Raw genomic sequence first — 17,340 nt, 5'->3', positions numbered from 1 at the left:
ATGGCCTATGACATGTATAATATATGAATAAACAACCAATAACAATAAATAAACCAATGGAAAATAACAAATTATAATGATAGCATAATAATGCCTGTAATGGGCGTAATGCCTGTAGTCTTCCTTGACATTGTAAATAAATAAATAAATAATTAAATCTCAAATAAAAAATAAACAACAAAAATCATATATATAATAACCAGATCTCAAAAAATGTTGCTCGAAGCCTTTCGCTGTGATGAATCGCTTCATCTTTTGCTTCATCTTTTCGATAAATGAATAAGTCAAGTTTGCTATCTAAACTCTTGTATCACAGATTTCATGATTGCATTTCAGATGCACGAACAACAAATGTATCCCGCGCGCGAGCGTATGTAACGGAGTGGATAACTGCGGCGACGGTTCGGACGAATTACATGAGGCGTGCTTGGCGCATGCGCACTGCGACAACGGTCAGGAGATGCGATGTCACGACGGCAGCTGCATCTCGCGTCATTTAGTATGCGACGGACAGTCGGACTGTCCGGATGGTGCTGATGAGGCCAATTGCCATGACAGCGCTTGCCTCAATTCCAACTGCTCGCAAATATGTTTGCCGCACAGACATAACTTCACCTGCCGCTGTGCCGAGGGATACCAGATGAACCTGGCTACGATGGAGTGTGAAGCTAAAGGTCAGTGGCTCAATTCAATCTACTTCTTTCATAATAACACTGGCATGAATTTCTTAGGGTGGCCACTAACGGTGGAACATGCTTGTTTGTTATACACACACACACCCATGTTTAACATGCATGTTTTGTTATTAGCGAGAGGCTTCTAACATGAAATGAACAACCAATAACAATAAATAAGCCACTGTAAAATAACAAATTATAATGATAGAAAAATAATTAAACCTCATATAGAGCAGCAAAGAAGAAAATGAACAACAAAAAATCAGAGATACAAAAACCTTACATTAAAAAAATGCTGATCGAAGCCTTTAGCTGTTATGATGCAACAATGTAAGACTTTATGTGACGCAGACTTTATGTGTATCATGCATGTTCTACCATTTGTGGCCAGCCTTATCATTTCCAGATTATATATTCAATTAAATTTTAATCCAGATTAATAATAATAATCATATCGAGTGACCTGGCTGGCTTAGGTTTGGTGTCAGAGTTTTCAGGTCGCAACTGATCAATTTCAGGACCTCTGACATGACCTAACTACAGCTTTTTAGGCAGTTGGGACCATAACTTGTCCATCCGAAACATGGGAGTGACCAGAGAAAAATATCCTGCATTAAATTTATTGATATCAAATTCTTTTGGAAAAGTCCTCAACCATCTCCATATTTTGCCTTGATTTTGGTAGCAATATGAGGTTGCAATTTATTGTGTAGAATTAAAGACTCTTGATAAACATTTTCTGACCCCAGTCTCGAGTCCTGAAACAGTGGAAGCTGGAGAAGAGCTCAATAACGTCGTTATCAACTCGTTCAACTCTCAGATGGTAAGCTTCTATGCAGAAGAGTTGACGAATCTGGCGCAATCATACGAAAAATGAGAGGAGTTGAGTTGGTTTGTGGGTGACTAGAAGTGTCTGTCAATAAATTGTGTTTCTTAGTTATATATTTTCCTGAAATCAAGCGGATCTTACTCCTTGAGTATGCATCGTATTATCTTGCTTCAAGTACAAGTTGATTTTTTTATCGTACAATAGGGCTATCTATTGTGAGAATAAATACATAGAATTCAAATTGAAGGGGTTATAATACAAGGGGACCAAGTGACATATTGTTAGTTTCGAGAAAATTGAGCCTAAAGTTTACTTACATTAATTAATTCTCCATTCATGAAATGAATATAGAAATGATATTCACCTATTCCTATAACTATTCATTATACTTTTACCAAATCAAACGTACAGCTTCATGTCTCAAATTGCTCTCCTTTCTCAATTATCAGCAAAATAGTGATAAGAAGTATCACTTGTACCCCTTGTTTACCAAACAAAACTCTATCGTCTAGCTACACATAAATCTATCAAATTTACCAGCAATTAAACAATGATTAATGACCTCATTGCAATATTATATGATTCGCTAATTGGTTTTTGAGGTATCTTTTGCTTGGTGACATGGCTTAATCAAGGTTAAATTTTTAATTTGATGGATACGGGCAACCGTTGTCCTGTAAACAAGGGATCCAAGTCACTTGGACCCCTTGTTTAATCAAATAAAACAGCTGTTTGTAAATGTAGTTTAAAAATTTTACATCAGATGTCAGCACTGATTAAACTTACGCTTATACCTCTTGTATACTAGATTTTTACCACTTTCAGCTATCGATTACTGTAGCTAACTCAAAAAAATGAAAAATGTCACTTGGACCCCTTGTATTCTGACCCACTCAATTCGAATTTATTCAAGACAAAAAACACTAGAAAAACATTCAAAAACAATACAATTAAAATACATATTTCAAATAAAAAAAAGGATTAATGGTGGGGTGTGTTGAATAGAAGGAAAAGAGAAAGAATACCTTGCCAACTATTCCATTAATAGGCAGGTAGAGGGTATAAAAGTAAGGAATGAAGGTTGAAGAGGAGTGAAAAAGGGAAGAATGGCAGAGGTAGATAGCAAAAATATAGAGAGAGAAAATACAAGCAAAAACTATGTAAGCGAGTCCACTTATAACAATTATAGCTAAATATATGTTATTGAATTTAATAGTTTGTCCCAAAATTTTGAGCCTCATGCATCGATATGGAGGAAAACATTAGGCTACTGTGGGTTCAGTTTTTTATGCCCAGTTTAATTTTTGTACTAATCTTAACGTCTGTGACAAAGTGTTCCGGAATAGCATTTATTATTTTAGTACTTATATAAATAAACTGCCTCCTTAGACATTCAATATTGGTGTTATATGTAATTTATCTTGTCTTATGTTTATGTTCATGTTTTTAAGGGACGGATTCAAAGATCCAAAGGTTCGAAGAACCTCACACGTCAACCGAAGCTTATTCTGTGTCCCAAAAGTATGTTAGTTAGGCAAACCAATTCCCGTGTCCTTTATAAGATCCAGGAGCTTCTTCCCTATACCAACATCCCATTCCTCACCTGGTTGCTTACAGCCAGGTGATATGCTTATCCAGTATGATATGCTTAGCAGTCTCATCAGACTGATTACAAAGCCTATACATCTGGCTTTCATTTCTGAGTCCAATTGTGTGGAGATGTTTCCTGAAGTGGCCTGCTTGACCTGACCTCTACCCAGACTCACCAGCCACCTGGTGAAGAGAGGGCTTGTGTCTGCCAGCAGTCTTTTGCCAAGTGCTTGACCAGGGTGACCCTGCCATTGCTGGTGGTGTAAGTCCCTGGACCATCTATTTATTGTGTGAAAGGCAGTTGTTTTACTTATGCCACAGCCCGGCTCTGGGCCAAGGAATGGTATACTAGAACCCCGTTTAGCAAGCTCATCTGCACGCTCATTACCTCCTATGCCTACATGGCCAGGTACCCAACCAAGATGCACAGAGTTGAGCGTTGCAAGCCTGCTGAGCGTTTTGTGGCACTCCCACACCAATTTGGACTTGATTTCGTTGGAGTCAAGAGCCTTGAGGGCTGCCTGACAGTCTGACAGGATTACTATATGCTTATTGCAGTAGCGCCTGGCAATGCCTATGTTGGCACAAGCCATGATGCCCCAAATCTCTGCCAGAAAGATGGTGCAGTGTTGTCCCAGACTTGCATAGACTTGTGTTCTAGGTGAATCACTGTACACCCCGTAGCCAGATTTCCCTTCAATGAGAGAACCGTATGTGTACCAGACAAGGCTGCCTCTTTTGGGACAGGGCCCTTCCTCAGACTTCCACTCCTCTCTAGAGCAGAATTTAACAGAGAAAGGTTTAGTAAAAACCAACTCCGTGCTCATGACATCTGATGTCATCTCAAGCACAGGACTGTGAGCAACAGCTTTGGCGATTGTGCAGTGGCCTGTTCCAGACAGGCTTTCTCTCCATTGGCCTGCAACTTTCAGTCGATAGGCTGATTTCCGTGCCTCTGCCATAATAAAAATGTTCAATGGCAGTAATCCAAGAGCAACTTCAAGAGTTGCTGAGGCTCCTGAAAGCTGCAGTGACTAGAAGTGTTTGCATCCTTTGTAGACTTGTGAGTTTGGCTATGGCTGTAACCTGGTTCACCTTTGTCCACCAGACTAGTGATCCATAAGTTACCTGACACCTTATTACTGCCTTGTACAGCCACAGATCTATGTGAGGCCACATCCCCCACATGGAGCCTGCAAATCTTCTGGTCATCATAAGCGCCCATTTAGCTTTATGCAGTGTATTGTTTAAATGATTGTTTCAAGTCAGCTTTGAGTCAATGGTCAGCCCTAAATATTTGACTGTACTTGATACTTCAAGCCGTGTAAATCCAAGTTTCAACCTGGAGAGAGACTCCAGGTTCTTTTTCCTTGTAAATGGAATGACTACAGTCTTCGAGGGATTTATACTTAGCCCCTCTCCTAGACACCAGTCATTAACAGTTTTGAGGTTGACATTCATGACATCAGCAAAAATGTTGGTGAACTTACCCTGTACCATGAGGACTATGTTATCAGCATAGCCCTGTACAAAGACACCTTTACTTGTGAGTTCATTAAGGAGATCATCGACCACAAGGTTCCACAGAAGAGGTGAAAGCACACCTCCTTGCGGACAGCCCATCGCAGCCGCAATCACCATCAACTCACCTTGATGATCAGCCATGATCCGCCTGGAGCAGAGCATGGCCTCAACCCAACTACATATGGCAGGCTCAAGACCACGCCTCTGGACCGCCCGGACCATGGCCTTGTAAGTGACATTGTCAAATGCGCCCTCAATGTCCATGAAGGTACACAAGGCAATCTCCCTGGCAGCAAGGCTGTCCTCCACCCTGCTCACAAGCTGATGCCTGTGGAGGGGAGTTTCTGAAAGCACTCCCTTCCTTAGATGTCTTTCCACCAGTCTTTCCAGCGTCTTCAAGAGAAACGATGTGAGATTGAGGGGACGAAATGATTTTGCAGTTGAGTAGTCTGCTCTTCCTCTCATTGGAATGAAGACCACTCTACTGAGGCACCAGGCTTGAGGGATGTACCCATAGGCCAGACTTGCTCTAAAAAGTTCACACAAGAGAACTAGTAGAGCTTCTGGTCCTTGTTGCAGCATAGCTGGTATTATGCCATCCCCCCCAGGAGATTTGAAGGGGCCAAACTTGGATATGGCCCATTTAACTTTGGAGAGTGTGACAATTCTCCTGACTAAAGTCCAGTTTCCACGATCAGCTCTTGGCCATGAGCTCATTTCGCTGTTGCCAGACATGCCTGAGCAATCACAATCATGCTCAAAGGTACAATCTGGAAAGTGAGTCTCAAGAAGAAGTTTGAGACTTCCATAAATTCCAGTGGTATATTGTCCCCCTGGCGACCTAAGATTTCCCAAGAGGCCAATTGGGCTTGAAGCTAAAACACGCTGCAGTCTCGCTGCTGCGCTGAGACTGTTTACCTCTTGTGTAAATTGTCTCCAGGAGTTTTCTTTAGCTTTCTTGATTGCAAGGCTGTATTCATTGAGTGCCCTGTGTTATGGCTCCCAAATACGGCTACGTTTGCAATGGTTATGAAGCTTTCTTATAGCCGCCCTTTTGCGGTCAAGGTCAGCAGTCCACCACTTAGTATTGGTGTGACTCTTTCCCCGCCGCAATGGGCAACTGTCCTGAAAGCAGCTTGATTTGATTTGATTTGATTAAATTTTCTCCCTGGAGACTCTTTAAAGAGTATAGGAAATCGTCAAGGACTATTTGTCAAAAAAATAAAGGAATACATATAAACATATATTATATACATCACATTCCACAATGTACATTGCAATTTAATCCTCCCAAAAGCCTCATTCTTCATCCATAAATTCTTGAATACTGTAGTAAACCCCATTTGCTAAATATTTTCTCAATAGCTTTTTGAAAATATCCTTATTCTCATTTTCTCTCAAAGCTGACGGCAGTTTACTCATAAATTTCATACCCATATAAGAAGGCTTATTTTCATACTGAGCTGTTCTGTGGTATTGTGCAGAAAATTTACTCTTATTTCTAGTGTCATAATTATGTACGTCACAGTTTCTTATAAATTTTTTATCTCTTATATACATGATCACTTCGAAAATGTACAGTGCAGGCACAGTTAGTAGTCCTAGATATTTAAAATACTCTCTGCAGGACTCTAATGGCTTAAGACCTTTAATCGCTCTCACAGCTCTCTTTTGCATTCTAAAGATTCTATCCAAATTTTTGAGACTGGAGCCCCCCCAAACCAATATTGCATACCGAATATGTGACATTATGAGATTATGAGGGCATGATATACTGTACATGTTAAGATAGTGTTCCCAGTACTTAATCTTTTTTTTTTTTTTAAAGATTATGTCCTAAAGACTCCAGTCATGGAGTATAAGACAAGTCATGTTATTACATAATAATTCTAACACTAAGTAGTTCAACCTAGTTTAGGTTTGAAAGGAATTCTTGTACACTATAAAAAGCTCTATCAACTAAATATTTTTTAATTTGTTTTTTGAAAATCTTCAAATCATCATTACTTTTCAAGATTTGAGGTAGCTTGTTATAAAATTTCCTACCAATATAATCTGGTTTTTGTTCAAATAACCTACTATTGTGACCCATTATATGATAATCTGCTCTGTTTTGCGTATTATACTCATGAACATCTGAATTCTGGATCACACCACTCGTTTTCACATGCATTACAACTTCATATACATACAAAGATGGCACAGTTAATAGACCAAGCTTTCTAAATAAAGGCCTACAAGAGTCTAACCTATTCACTTTCTCTATACATCTGAGTGCCTTCTTTTGAATCTTAAACACCCTGTCCATATTTTGTTGAGATGAATTACCCCATACTAAAATAGCATACCTAATATGAGATAGTATAAGTCCATGGTAAGCAGTTAACAGTAGTCTTTTATCATTCAGCCTAGCAAGCTGCCGCAGGACAAATACCCCAGATGATATCTTATTACATATCCTCTCAATGTAAGGATGCCATGTTAATTTCCTGTCCAATAAAATTCCCAAGAATGCTACTTTCTCTTCTTGGTCTAATTCATTTTCCTCTACAAACACATTTATTTCTCTATCCTCTACTGAATTATATTTACTTTTGAATTGTAGGAATTGACATTTCTTACTATTTATTGTTAATTGCCTTTGCTTCAAGAATTGGACAATTGACTGTACTCCAGTAAAAGCATTTATTTCTAGACTATCTAATAAATAATTGTTAAAGATAAGCGATGTGTCATCAGCAAACAACAGAGCTCTGTGATCTTTTAACTCTTTTGGTAATTGGTTCACATACAACAGAAACAGTAAGGGACCCAGAATTGAGCCTTGAGGTACTCCAGCCTGGACCTCTAGTTTTTGAGATTTAATTTTTACTATTTCATTCCCATCCACCTTGGTAAGCTTGAAATTTGCCTGAGTGCAAACACTCCAGATGATATTTTACAGCACAAATGATCAATATAGTTATCCCAAGACAAGTTCTGGTCCAGCAAGACACCTAGAAATTTCACAGACAGAGGTTGTTCAGCAGTCACTCCATTTATTTGAACGTTTATCTCTTCAAGATCTCTATAATTATTTCTATGTTTGAACTGCAAGAACTGCGTTTTAGTTTCATTCACTTTGAGGTTATGTTGACTGAGGAATTGGGCTATGGCATGTTCATTGACAAAAGTATATAATTCTAATTTTTCTGCATCCTTTGCACTACAAATGTAGGATGTGTCGTCAGCATACATCAAAACCTTACCACTTGTTATTATTTGTGGTAAATCGTTAACATATAAAATGAATAATAATGGTCCGAGGATCGAACCCTGTGGTACACCTGTTTTTATTCTAAGATTATTTGATCTGTATTTAATTTTTTGCTCATTTTCCTCTCTAGTCATCTCCACACACTGACTTCTACCCACAAGATAGGATTTGAACCACTCAAGCTCCACATCAGTAACTCCCATATATTCCAACTTTTTCAACAAGATAGTGTGGTCCACACAATCGAATGCTTTGCTCATATCGAGAAAAACTCCCTCTGCCCTTTCACCATTATCCATTCTATCTATTACATTCTCCACAAGAGACGCAATGGCTGACCTGGTTGATTTATCCTTCTGAAATCCATGTTGCTCGGATGATAAAATTCCATTTCGAAACAAATGCTCCACAAAACGAATTAACATTGCTTTTTCATAGATTTTACCCAGTGCATTCCCTATAGTGATTGGTCGAAAATTATTTGCCAGATTTTCTTCGCCACTCTTGTGGATTGGCACTATCTTCGACTCTTTCAATTTCTGAGGAAATACACCACACTCCAAGGACTTATTCACCAATACTGTTAATGGAGCAATTAAATACTTTTTACAACTTTTTATAACAACAGTTGAGATCCCATCAATACCAGTTGCCCTCTTACTCTTCAGGGAATCAATAATTTCGAGAATTTCTGTTTCTGTGAAAGGAGCAACAACCATCTTTTCAATATGGCTTGAGTCATTTTCTGTTTCAACACATGATTGGGTAAAACCATCCAAAACTGAGTCTTCAATGTTTGAGCCAACTTCCTGGAAGAACTTATTTAGATATTCACAAATCTCGTTTCCATCTTTCAAAACATTGCCCTCTTTTGTTTTCATACTACCAATGTACCTGTTACCATTTGTTTGCCTTGATCCAGTTTTTTCATCATTTATGATCCTCCATACACATTTATTCAGGTTATTTGATGCACTCAGAGTATCCACAACGTAATTGCTTTTTGCTCTTCTTATCTCATTTGTATAGTGCTTTTTCAAGTTCATGTACTCTCTCTCTCTCTCTTTTGTTGCACTCTGCGAGAATAATTTGAAAGCATTTCCTACATCCTGTCTCAATATTGTAATATATCCTCAGTGATCCACTTATTTTTATTTTCCGTACAGCTCATTTTAATTCTCTTTATTGGACAGGAAACATTGAAATAATAATCAAGCGTTTTTGAAAATTCCAAAAACTGATTGCTTGGATCAACCTCACTATACATACTTCTCCACTTCTCTCTGGATAAATGGTTATTAAGACAGTTCAGGTTACTTGTAGACATTTCTCTAATTTCTTCAATACATCTTTTCATTTTTTCAGCTACATACAAACCACTGGTCACTTTCAAAAACTGAAATGTGTGATCGGATAGTTCAGAGCTTCTCACTGCCACTTCACAGTCATTTATGTTGGTGATTATATTATCGATTATTGTTTGTGAGTTTCTAGTGATTCTAGTGAACTTATTCACTTTTATGGTAAGATTATTCACAGTAAATATGTCTCTAAACGTATCACTCATAGAGCTCTTCACATTCAGATCCACATTGAAATCGCCAGCAATTATTATATTATCATACTTGTTTGTCAGATCATGCAAAACTGTATCGATTCGATTACAGAAATTATTCCACTCTCCATTTGGTGATCTGTATACTCCAACAATCACAAACTTCTCTCTACCTTTTCCTATTTCCACTCCAGTTATTTCCATATCCATTTCAATCGAACAACTATCTAGGTAAGGGAGTTTACGGACTTTAACAGTATTTTTTGCTAGTATACAAACTCCACCACTTCTGTGTGATTTTCTACAAAAATTTGCATTTATGTTGTATCCATCAAATTTCAACTGTGATATTTCAGCATTTGTGAGTCCATGTTCTGTAAAAACAACAACATGTGGAGATTCAGCTTTCAAAAATACATTTATCCTATCAACTTTATTTCTGATATATTGTATATTTTGGTGAATAAGAATTAAATCGTTCAAACACTTTGAGTGGTTTGAATCTTTTTCCATACTCTCTGCATCCGTCAGCAAAGGAAGATCAAACCGAATAACTGTACTAGGACACATCAAGGCTTCTTCCCTCTCTTCAGCCATCTCACTAAAAAAGAATCTTCGCTTACTGCACTGTTACAAGGTGATTTATTTACAATTATTTCTGCCAGTCTAGTGCACAGGATTTCTTTCCCCGATCCATTGAGATGAAGCCCATGTTGAGTGAAATTTTCCCTCCTCAATCTCTCATTGAGAAAACAAATACTTATCCTCTTTACATTCTTCCTTGAAATACTATTTATGTGTTTGTGTATTATTTCGTTCATCTTGTTTATCGAATGGTTCAGGTCGGGTCTGTCGAAGCGATTTGGAATAGTTGTCATTATAAGATTTGTTTTCAGACTTATTGGAACCAAGCTATCAAGTACTTTCTTCACATCATTAACATTCTGCACTGTGTTAGCCTCAATGTCATTTGTGCCACCCATAACTATAAGATAATCATTTGGACCAAAATTTTTCGTTTGCCTATCAGCTCCTTCAACAATTTGACTCAGTGTAGCATTTGGTTTGAAGAAAACCTGGGTTTCAAAATTTGGAAGTTTTTCACCAATAAAATCCATTATTTTTCTTCCATGGCTATCCGCCAAAATTAATATTTTATTTCTAATGATAGTATTCTTTTTAGAATTAGTATAATTTTTCCTCTTCACTTGTACATGTGACTCAACTTTATTTCCGTTTTTCTCGATCACATCATTACTACCATCTTGATCCTGTCTTATCACCCTATTTTTATTTTTGGTTTTTTCAGTTTGGGCAGATGATTTTCTTTTACTATAATTTGCATCTATATTCTCATTTTCCTTTTTATACATAGCCAATTTTCGAGATTTGCTGAAAACATTGAAAGAGTTCTCTACTCTTATTGCACCACACTCGAAAGATGAATCAATTATAGTGTCACCTGGCGAATAGAAATTTCTTAATTCTTCTGTCTCAATTTTCAGAGATTTATTCTCGGCTCTCAATAAGATATTTTCTGCCTCCAGAACTTCTATTGTTGTCAACATTCTCGCATTGTTTTCAATTATGTTTTCATTTTCATGTTTCAATAAGGCTTGATCTTGGAGGGCCGTTTCAAGTTCATCAATATTCGCCTGGAGAGACTCTAACAAGGAATTTTTTTCTCCAACTCTATCTGTAAGCTCATAGAATGTGCAATTATGTCGTCTCTTTGTTTATGGAGTTCAACTTCCCTTAGAGATTCATTTATTAATGATACACAAGGTGATGGAGAATCTCTGCGATAAGACTGTCCTTCTTTATCAGTTATTACTGAATCCTCATTAATCGAGTCATTAAAAAGCTGATTTAATTTATTTTCAGGTGGAGAATGGTTATGTAAGTTGTTAACATTGATTTCTTCAATCTTCGTAGCATCTTTGTCGGTTTTCAAGGTAGCCTTACAAGACTTAAATAGACAACGCCATTGAGCTAGACCAGATGTATTAAAACCTGTTAGTCTATACGAAAAATCTCTACAAGTGAGTTTAGGATTACCCTTATTAGTTTTACTTAAGATGATATCATCCATTTCCATTCAAAGATCGAGTTTAGACGATTAGTTAGTACCGTATGACACTGTCGCTCAGCAGAAAGTAAATCAAAATAATGAGTGAGAATAAATTAGTTAATTCTGTAAAATTGATGAAAGGATAAAAGTCTTACATTTCGAACTTGCAATAAACAATTACTACCGAGTTTGCCCAATAATCAAATAGAGTCCAATCTAAATAGGAAGAGTGAAACAGATTGACATAGGATGTATCAGTTATCAGAGTTAAAAAAGGAAATTAATAAGAGTAATATTTAAAGCGCTTAGAACGCTGTTGAGTCAGAAGAATAAAGTAAAAGCAACAATTGATATTGGTACCAGGGGGGGTATAAAGGTGACTAGATGGAATCTCACAGATAAAGTGTAAGAATATATATTTTGAGTGATAATGAAGTCTACTACGTTTATAAAGATAAAATTCGGGAAGTGATACTTTGAGGTAGAAAGGAGACAATTCAAAACAAGAGACTACGATTGCTTATGATTGCATTCTGAAGGTCAGAAGCAATCTGATCAATGTCTGCAAAGAAGGTAACCCTCCTGCCCAGTGATCCAATTTGAGACAGAAGGTCAGACTTATAGAGTGACCAATCTGTTTTCCTCGGATCCCGATAGCAGGAAGAGCCGCCCTCGCTTTGCATGTCGAAACAGACATACCTGTGATCAGACAAAGAGGCCTCATGACTTACGTGCCAGTTGTCAATGACCCTTAGGAGTCCTTCTGAGCAGAATGTAATGTCAATAACCTCACTCCGGTTTCGTGTAACGAACGTGGGACGGTTTCCAACATTACAGACATAAAGATTCTTGGATATGAGAAACTGAAGAAGAGCCTCACCTCTTGGGTTCGTGTCTGAGCTTCCCCATCCAGTTGTGTGGTGAGCATTGGCGTCACAACCTACAAGGAGTTGTCGACCGCCAGCACAAGATGACTCCACCAGGAGTTCAAGTTCTCTTGATGGAGGAAGATCTCCAGAGTCGTAGGGCAAGTAGGCTGAGCATGCAGTTGTGCTCCATTTCCTGCCCTCATAGCTCCAGGTTAATGAGATCACAGTAAGATCTCTGGAACAGAATTCATTAAGAGTAAGGCAGTCCATACCATTTTTCAAAAGTATGCAGGTTCTGACATTCTTGAGAGAGGTACAGTATATCAACCTACCCTTGGTATCACCCAGGCCTTCAACTCTTCCTCGGTGAAGCGATGGTTCTTGGATCAGTGCCAGGTCAAATCCCTCTCTGAGGAAGAACTGGCAGAAAGCAGCAGATGCTGCTTTACTGTGGTGGAGATTGATATGAAGGACCCTGGGCATTATCCTTAACTGGTGTTGAGATAATTGAAACCTGCCAGAGTCCTAGGTTGGCTCTAGAGTTGGCTGACCTGACAGCACTAAAGCAGGCCTCATCCTCGGGTTTGAGGTCGAGGAAAATTCCTGAGTTGCCTCGGGGTTTGGTTTTGGTTTTGTAGTTTTTTCTTTGTCCATGTGATTCCCACGAGCAGCTAGGGGAGTACGGTCGACCCGGACAGAGCCCCGCATGTCCAGGCAAGGCTATGTAATGCAGGAGGGCGCCTGGTATCCTGCAGGCACCGTTAGTGGCACCATGTATAGAGGCCTGGTACCATCCACCCATCAGCACGGTCCACATAACACCTTGGGTTGGCCTGAAACAAGAAAGAGGGAAAGGAAGAAAGAAAGAAAGAGAGAAGAGTGAATGGCCAAGGAAGGCCGACAGATGGATAAAGTAAGAAAGAAAGAATGGCACACAGCTAAGTCAATGGAAAAAGTGCCATTCTAGAAATTAACAGATCCAAAGCATACTAAGAAGGAGAAGAAGGGTTTTGGATGAAGAGCTTTGGAAAGGGGACCCCTTTTAGTCGCCTCCTACGACAAGCAGGGATACTGTGGGCAAATTCTGGCTTCAACAGATTCTTGAGTCCGATGTTCGACTCAAAGCTCCCCCAGCCCACAGGAGCTAGTATCTTGTCTTAAAATATAGTTATTAAGTATTGAGTTTTAAGTGATAGGAAATGGGGGTTTTATCCCATCAAGTATTCAATGACGTTCTTTATATATAAATGGCGTATTGCCATTACCTCAATGTCTCTAAACCCATTTCGGGTACAGTCTTGGTTTTCTTAGTATAATTTTATCATTTTTCGCGCTATGAATAATTCATCAAAATGATCAAAGTTGAAAGAATATCCCCAAAACAATAAAATTGTGCTGTACTGCAGAATTGATTTACTTAGAGCATGATATACCATTTTCAAATTGTTATTATTATGAAATCTGTTTGTTTGGTAAAATTCAATAAGTTGCAAATTCCTCTACAGTCGGACTTCACATGTACATCCCACTTGAGATGATCATCTATTATGATTCCCAAAGATTCAATATTAGTAAGTTTTGTGACAATCACAATTGCCCAAGTTTGAATTGCACCTCACATGCAGTTGAATTGAATAATTGTATTCTCACATGAAATCTTTTGGTTGGCAGGATTCCCGGCTTACCTTCTGGTATCGAGCAGTGTCTTGATACAGGCAATTGATCCTTACAAACCCCACGAAAGTGCTCTTCACACAGTTGATACCACTGGCAACTTCAAGGCAGACTCAATGGATGTCTACATCACCGACAATGAAACCACTATTTTCTGGATTGACAAGCACCTAAAGCAAATCAGTAGCACACGGATCAGTTTCAAAGGAGATGGGGAAGTGAGGGGAGCCGATGGAAGGCCGATTATTGAGGGCGTACATCAGACCAATGACATCGAAGTAAGTGATACTTATTTACTCATTCAATCATTCATAAAAGCACATTCCATGACCATATGGAAACTATTATTCATTCAGCCAATAATGAACAAAACAAGAAAAATCTTGAACGATATTCTTGTTAAGGTGTTCAGGTTATCTCTTATTTATTCATTCATTCATACAAGCACAATAATTGTGCTATGAATTATTCATGTCTGGATGAAAATTATTATTAATCAATCAAAATGTGTATAAGAGAAGAAAATTTCCAAACGATACTCTTCTAAGGATTTTCAGGTTTCATCTGAAACTTGTAATTTCATTCATAGTACCTTGCCGAAGTCATATTTTTCATTTTTCAATTAAAATTTTATTTTCATATGAAGATCAATGATCCTATTAATTTGGTATAATATAAAATAATTAATGACTACAAGGGTAGTGGCTATAATTACTATGATTGTAATAGCGAGAAAGATCATCCCAAATTCTGATAAGGCTGAAATAAGATTTTTTCGTTCCCAAGGAAAAAATAAGTTTATTCCAATAGTTTTGATTGGATTAAAGTGAGATGAATTACTAACTATGCATAATATTCATTCAAGAATGAGGATTTCTTTTTTCTTTTATTTTGATATATCTTTTACTTTTATGTTGAACAAGAATCAAGGTAGTTGTTCAATATACAAGGTTGGTAAAAGTGGAACCAGTTTCTTATTTCTGTTACAAGGATAATTTGAGAAAATGTTTCATTTGGATCCTATTTGAATTAAAAAATACATCTCTCCTTTCTTTGGCTTCGAAATTTTGGTCCACCATCTTGGAGAAGTTTAGAGCTGAATCATAGATGAACTATAGAAAGATTCAGCATGAATGGGAATCATTGGCTTTATTTATAAGGAACGCTGCCAGTTTCAAGTGAATCTCATTATAGGAGCTACCTACCTCAGCCCACAGCCGATACACAAGACTTTATTATTCAATTCAATTTTCAATTCAATTCATTTTATTCAAAAACTTTATACATTACATAGTATGTAAAAACAAAGTAAAGACGATACATTAGTTTGTAACATTAATATGAAAAACAAGTAAAAAGTAAATGAATAACTCCATGCTTGGACGACAAGTCTGTGTGCATGAAGGAGTCTTCTGACAATTGATAAGAAAAATTATAACGATACTTTAATCACACTAGATACAATAAAAAATCTAGTAACTAGAAACTTAATAATAGAATAAGAAATTGAAAATTATAAGCAAAAAATAAGGTTCAACTAAGTGACGAACGAAAAAAAAATTATTAAATTAATTTGCGGCATTTAAGGTATCATACAATCAAAATATAAATATAAAGTACAGTATCTGTGGTTGAAGGAGAAGAAAAAATTGAACAACCCCAATTATAGGTAAGGACGAACTATTAGGACGGGCTATTACAGCTAGACATAAGGAGACCGCAACAGAGCCTCTGCAGCCGCCGGGCCAATACTGAGAAGCCACCTGCTCACTCCACGCTTATAGATGGCGATGCTACACCCCTCACCAATATATAGAATTTCTGGAGGAGCATTGCGATAAAGCCAATGGGCCAAATGGAAACAGTTTGATAATTGCATTGTGTTATAAAGACGAGGGATTTGGATGTTAATATTTAATCTATTTCTGGTAGGATAATTATGCTGAATTTCTGTGAATAGGGAATTGTTTTTTTTTAATAAAAATTAAAAGGTTTTTAATGAAGAGCTGTTAAATATTAAAAACTGGAAATTCGAGGAACAACAAATAAGTAGGGTATCTGTTATTTTTCAAAAGAAGCGTTTTAATGAGTGATCTTTGTGAAACTGCAAGGGGCTGCAATACATTGGATGAGGCACCCCCCCCCACGCCAAGATGCCATATTCGAGCAGGGACTGAACATAAGCATGATAAACGTTCCTACAGTGACCGGCACCCAGGACTTGCCCTAGCTGACCAAATGCTTAGTTCAGCTTTCGCAGCCGCTGCCTAAGGTACTGCACATGAGCCCCCCAGCTCAGCTAATGATCGAATACAACACCCAGATACCTATACTGTTTAACTTGTTCAATAGGTGGACAGCCACAGACAGCAGACAATGGATTGCCACATGAATGCAACCTGAGCTCAATTGGTCCTGGGCTGTTACGTTGGAAAACTGGGAGGCACTTAGTTTTTTCAATATTAATTGACAGGACATTGTTGTCAAATCAGTCCTTCAGCTTGACGAGATCGATGGATGCTTGATTGAAACATTCATTCCAAGTTGAACCCACTGAGACCAGGGCAGTATCATCGGCAAAAAGAAACAACTGACCCTGTAGGTTCAACCTTGATTTGCTGTTGATATAAACAAGAAAGAGTGAAGGTCCCAAAGTACTCCCCTGGATTACACCATAATCCACCGTCTTGAGGTCACTGTCCACCCCATTCAATGGAACTTTTTGTTGTCTATTTTCAAGATAGCTTTTGAACCAGTTGATTGTGGTAGTACTTGCTCACCTCCTGATTTTGATGTTACATATTTTGTTATTTCAAATAAACCATCAGAGGTATTTTTCGAGCATCTGAAACCAAACTGTTTGTTTGAGATTATGTTATTGACGTTTAAAAAATCACTCAACTGAATTTCAACACACTTTTCTAGAATTTTACCCAAGGCAATCAAAAGAGAAATAGGTCTAAAATTACTAACAGAGGATCTCGAACCAGATTTAAAGTTGGGAATCACCTTAGCAATTTTGAATGGTTCTGGAAATTTCCCAGCTGAGGTTTATCACATACAGAAGCGGGATTAGTAGCTCATGCACACTCTCCTTAAGCAGTTGAGTAGGGATGGCATCGCAACCTGCCGCAGAGCGACCCTTCATACCGGCCACTACTCCCAGCAGATCACGCCCGGTAACAGGTCGCAGCGCAAACACAGCATCATTGGCGTAGTCAGAGTCTCTAATCTCAGAGGGCCCTGAGGGATGAATTGCTGCTGCCAAATGTTCACCCACAGAAGCAAAATATCT

At 38.0% G+C, this 17,340-nt stretch overlaps 1 protein-coding gene across 1 annotated transcript in view; it reads left to right on the top strand.

Annotated features, from left to right (window-relative positions):
- Positions 1-17,340, top strand: part of LOC111054785 (low-density lipoprotein receptor-related protein 1) — a gene marked incomplete in the record, with an annotated part of 225,889 nt that overhangs the window by 139,584 nt on the left and 68,965 nt on the right. The window contains 2 exon segments of the mRNA XM_039442030.1: positions 337-674; positions 14,043-14,323. Coding sequence (XP_039297964.1) covers positions 337-674; positions 14,043-14,323 — 619 coding nt within the window.

The sequence above is a fragment of the Nilaparvata lugens genome, chromosome X (genome assembly GCF_014356525.2).
Source record: "Nilaparvata lugens isolate BPH chromosome X, ASM1435652v1, whole genome shotgun sequence".
In the NCBI taxonomy this organism is placed as follows: domain Eukaryota; kingdom Metazoa; phylum Arthropoda; class Insecta; order Hemiptera; family Delphacidae; genus Nilaparvata; species Nilaparvata lugens.
The sequence above is the reverse complement of the archived record's forward strand: the minus strand, read 5'-3'. Positions and strand labels throughout refer to the sequence as shown.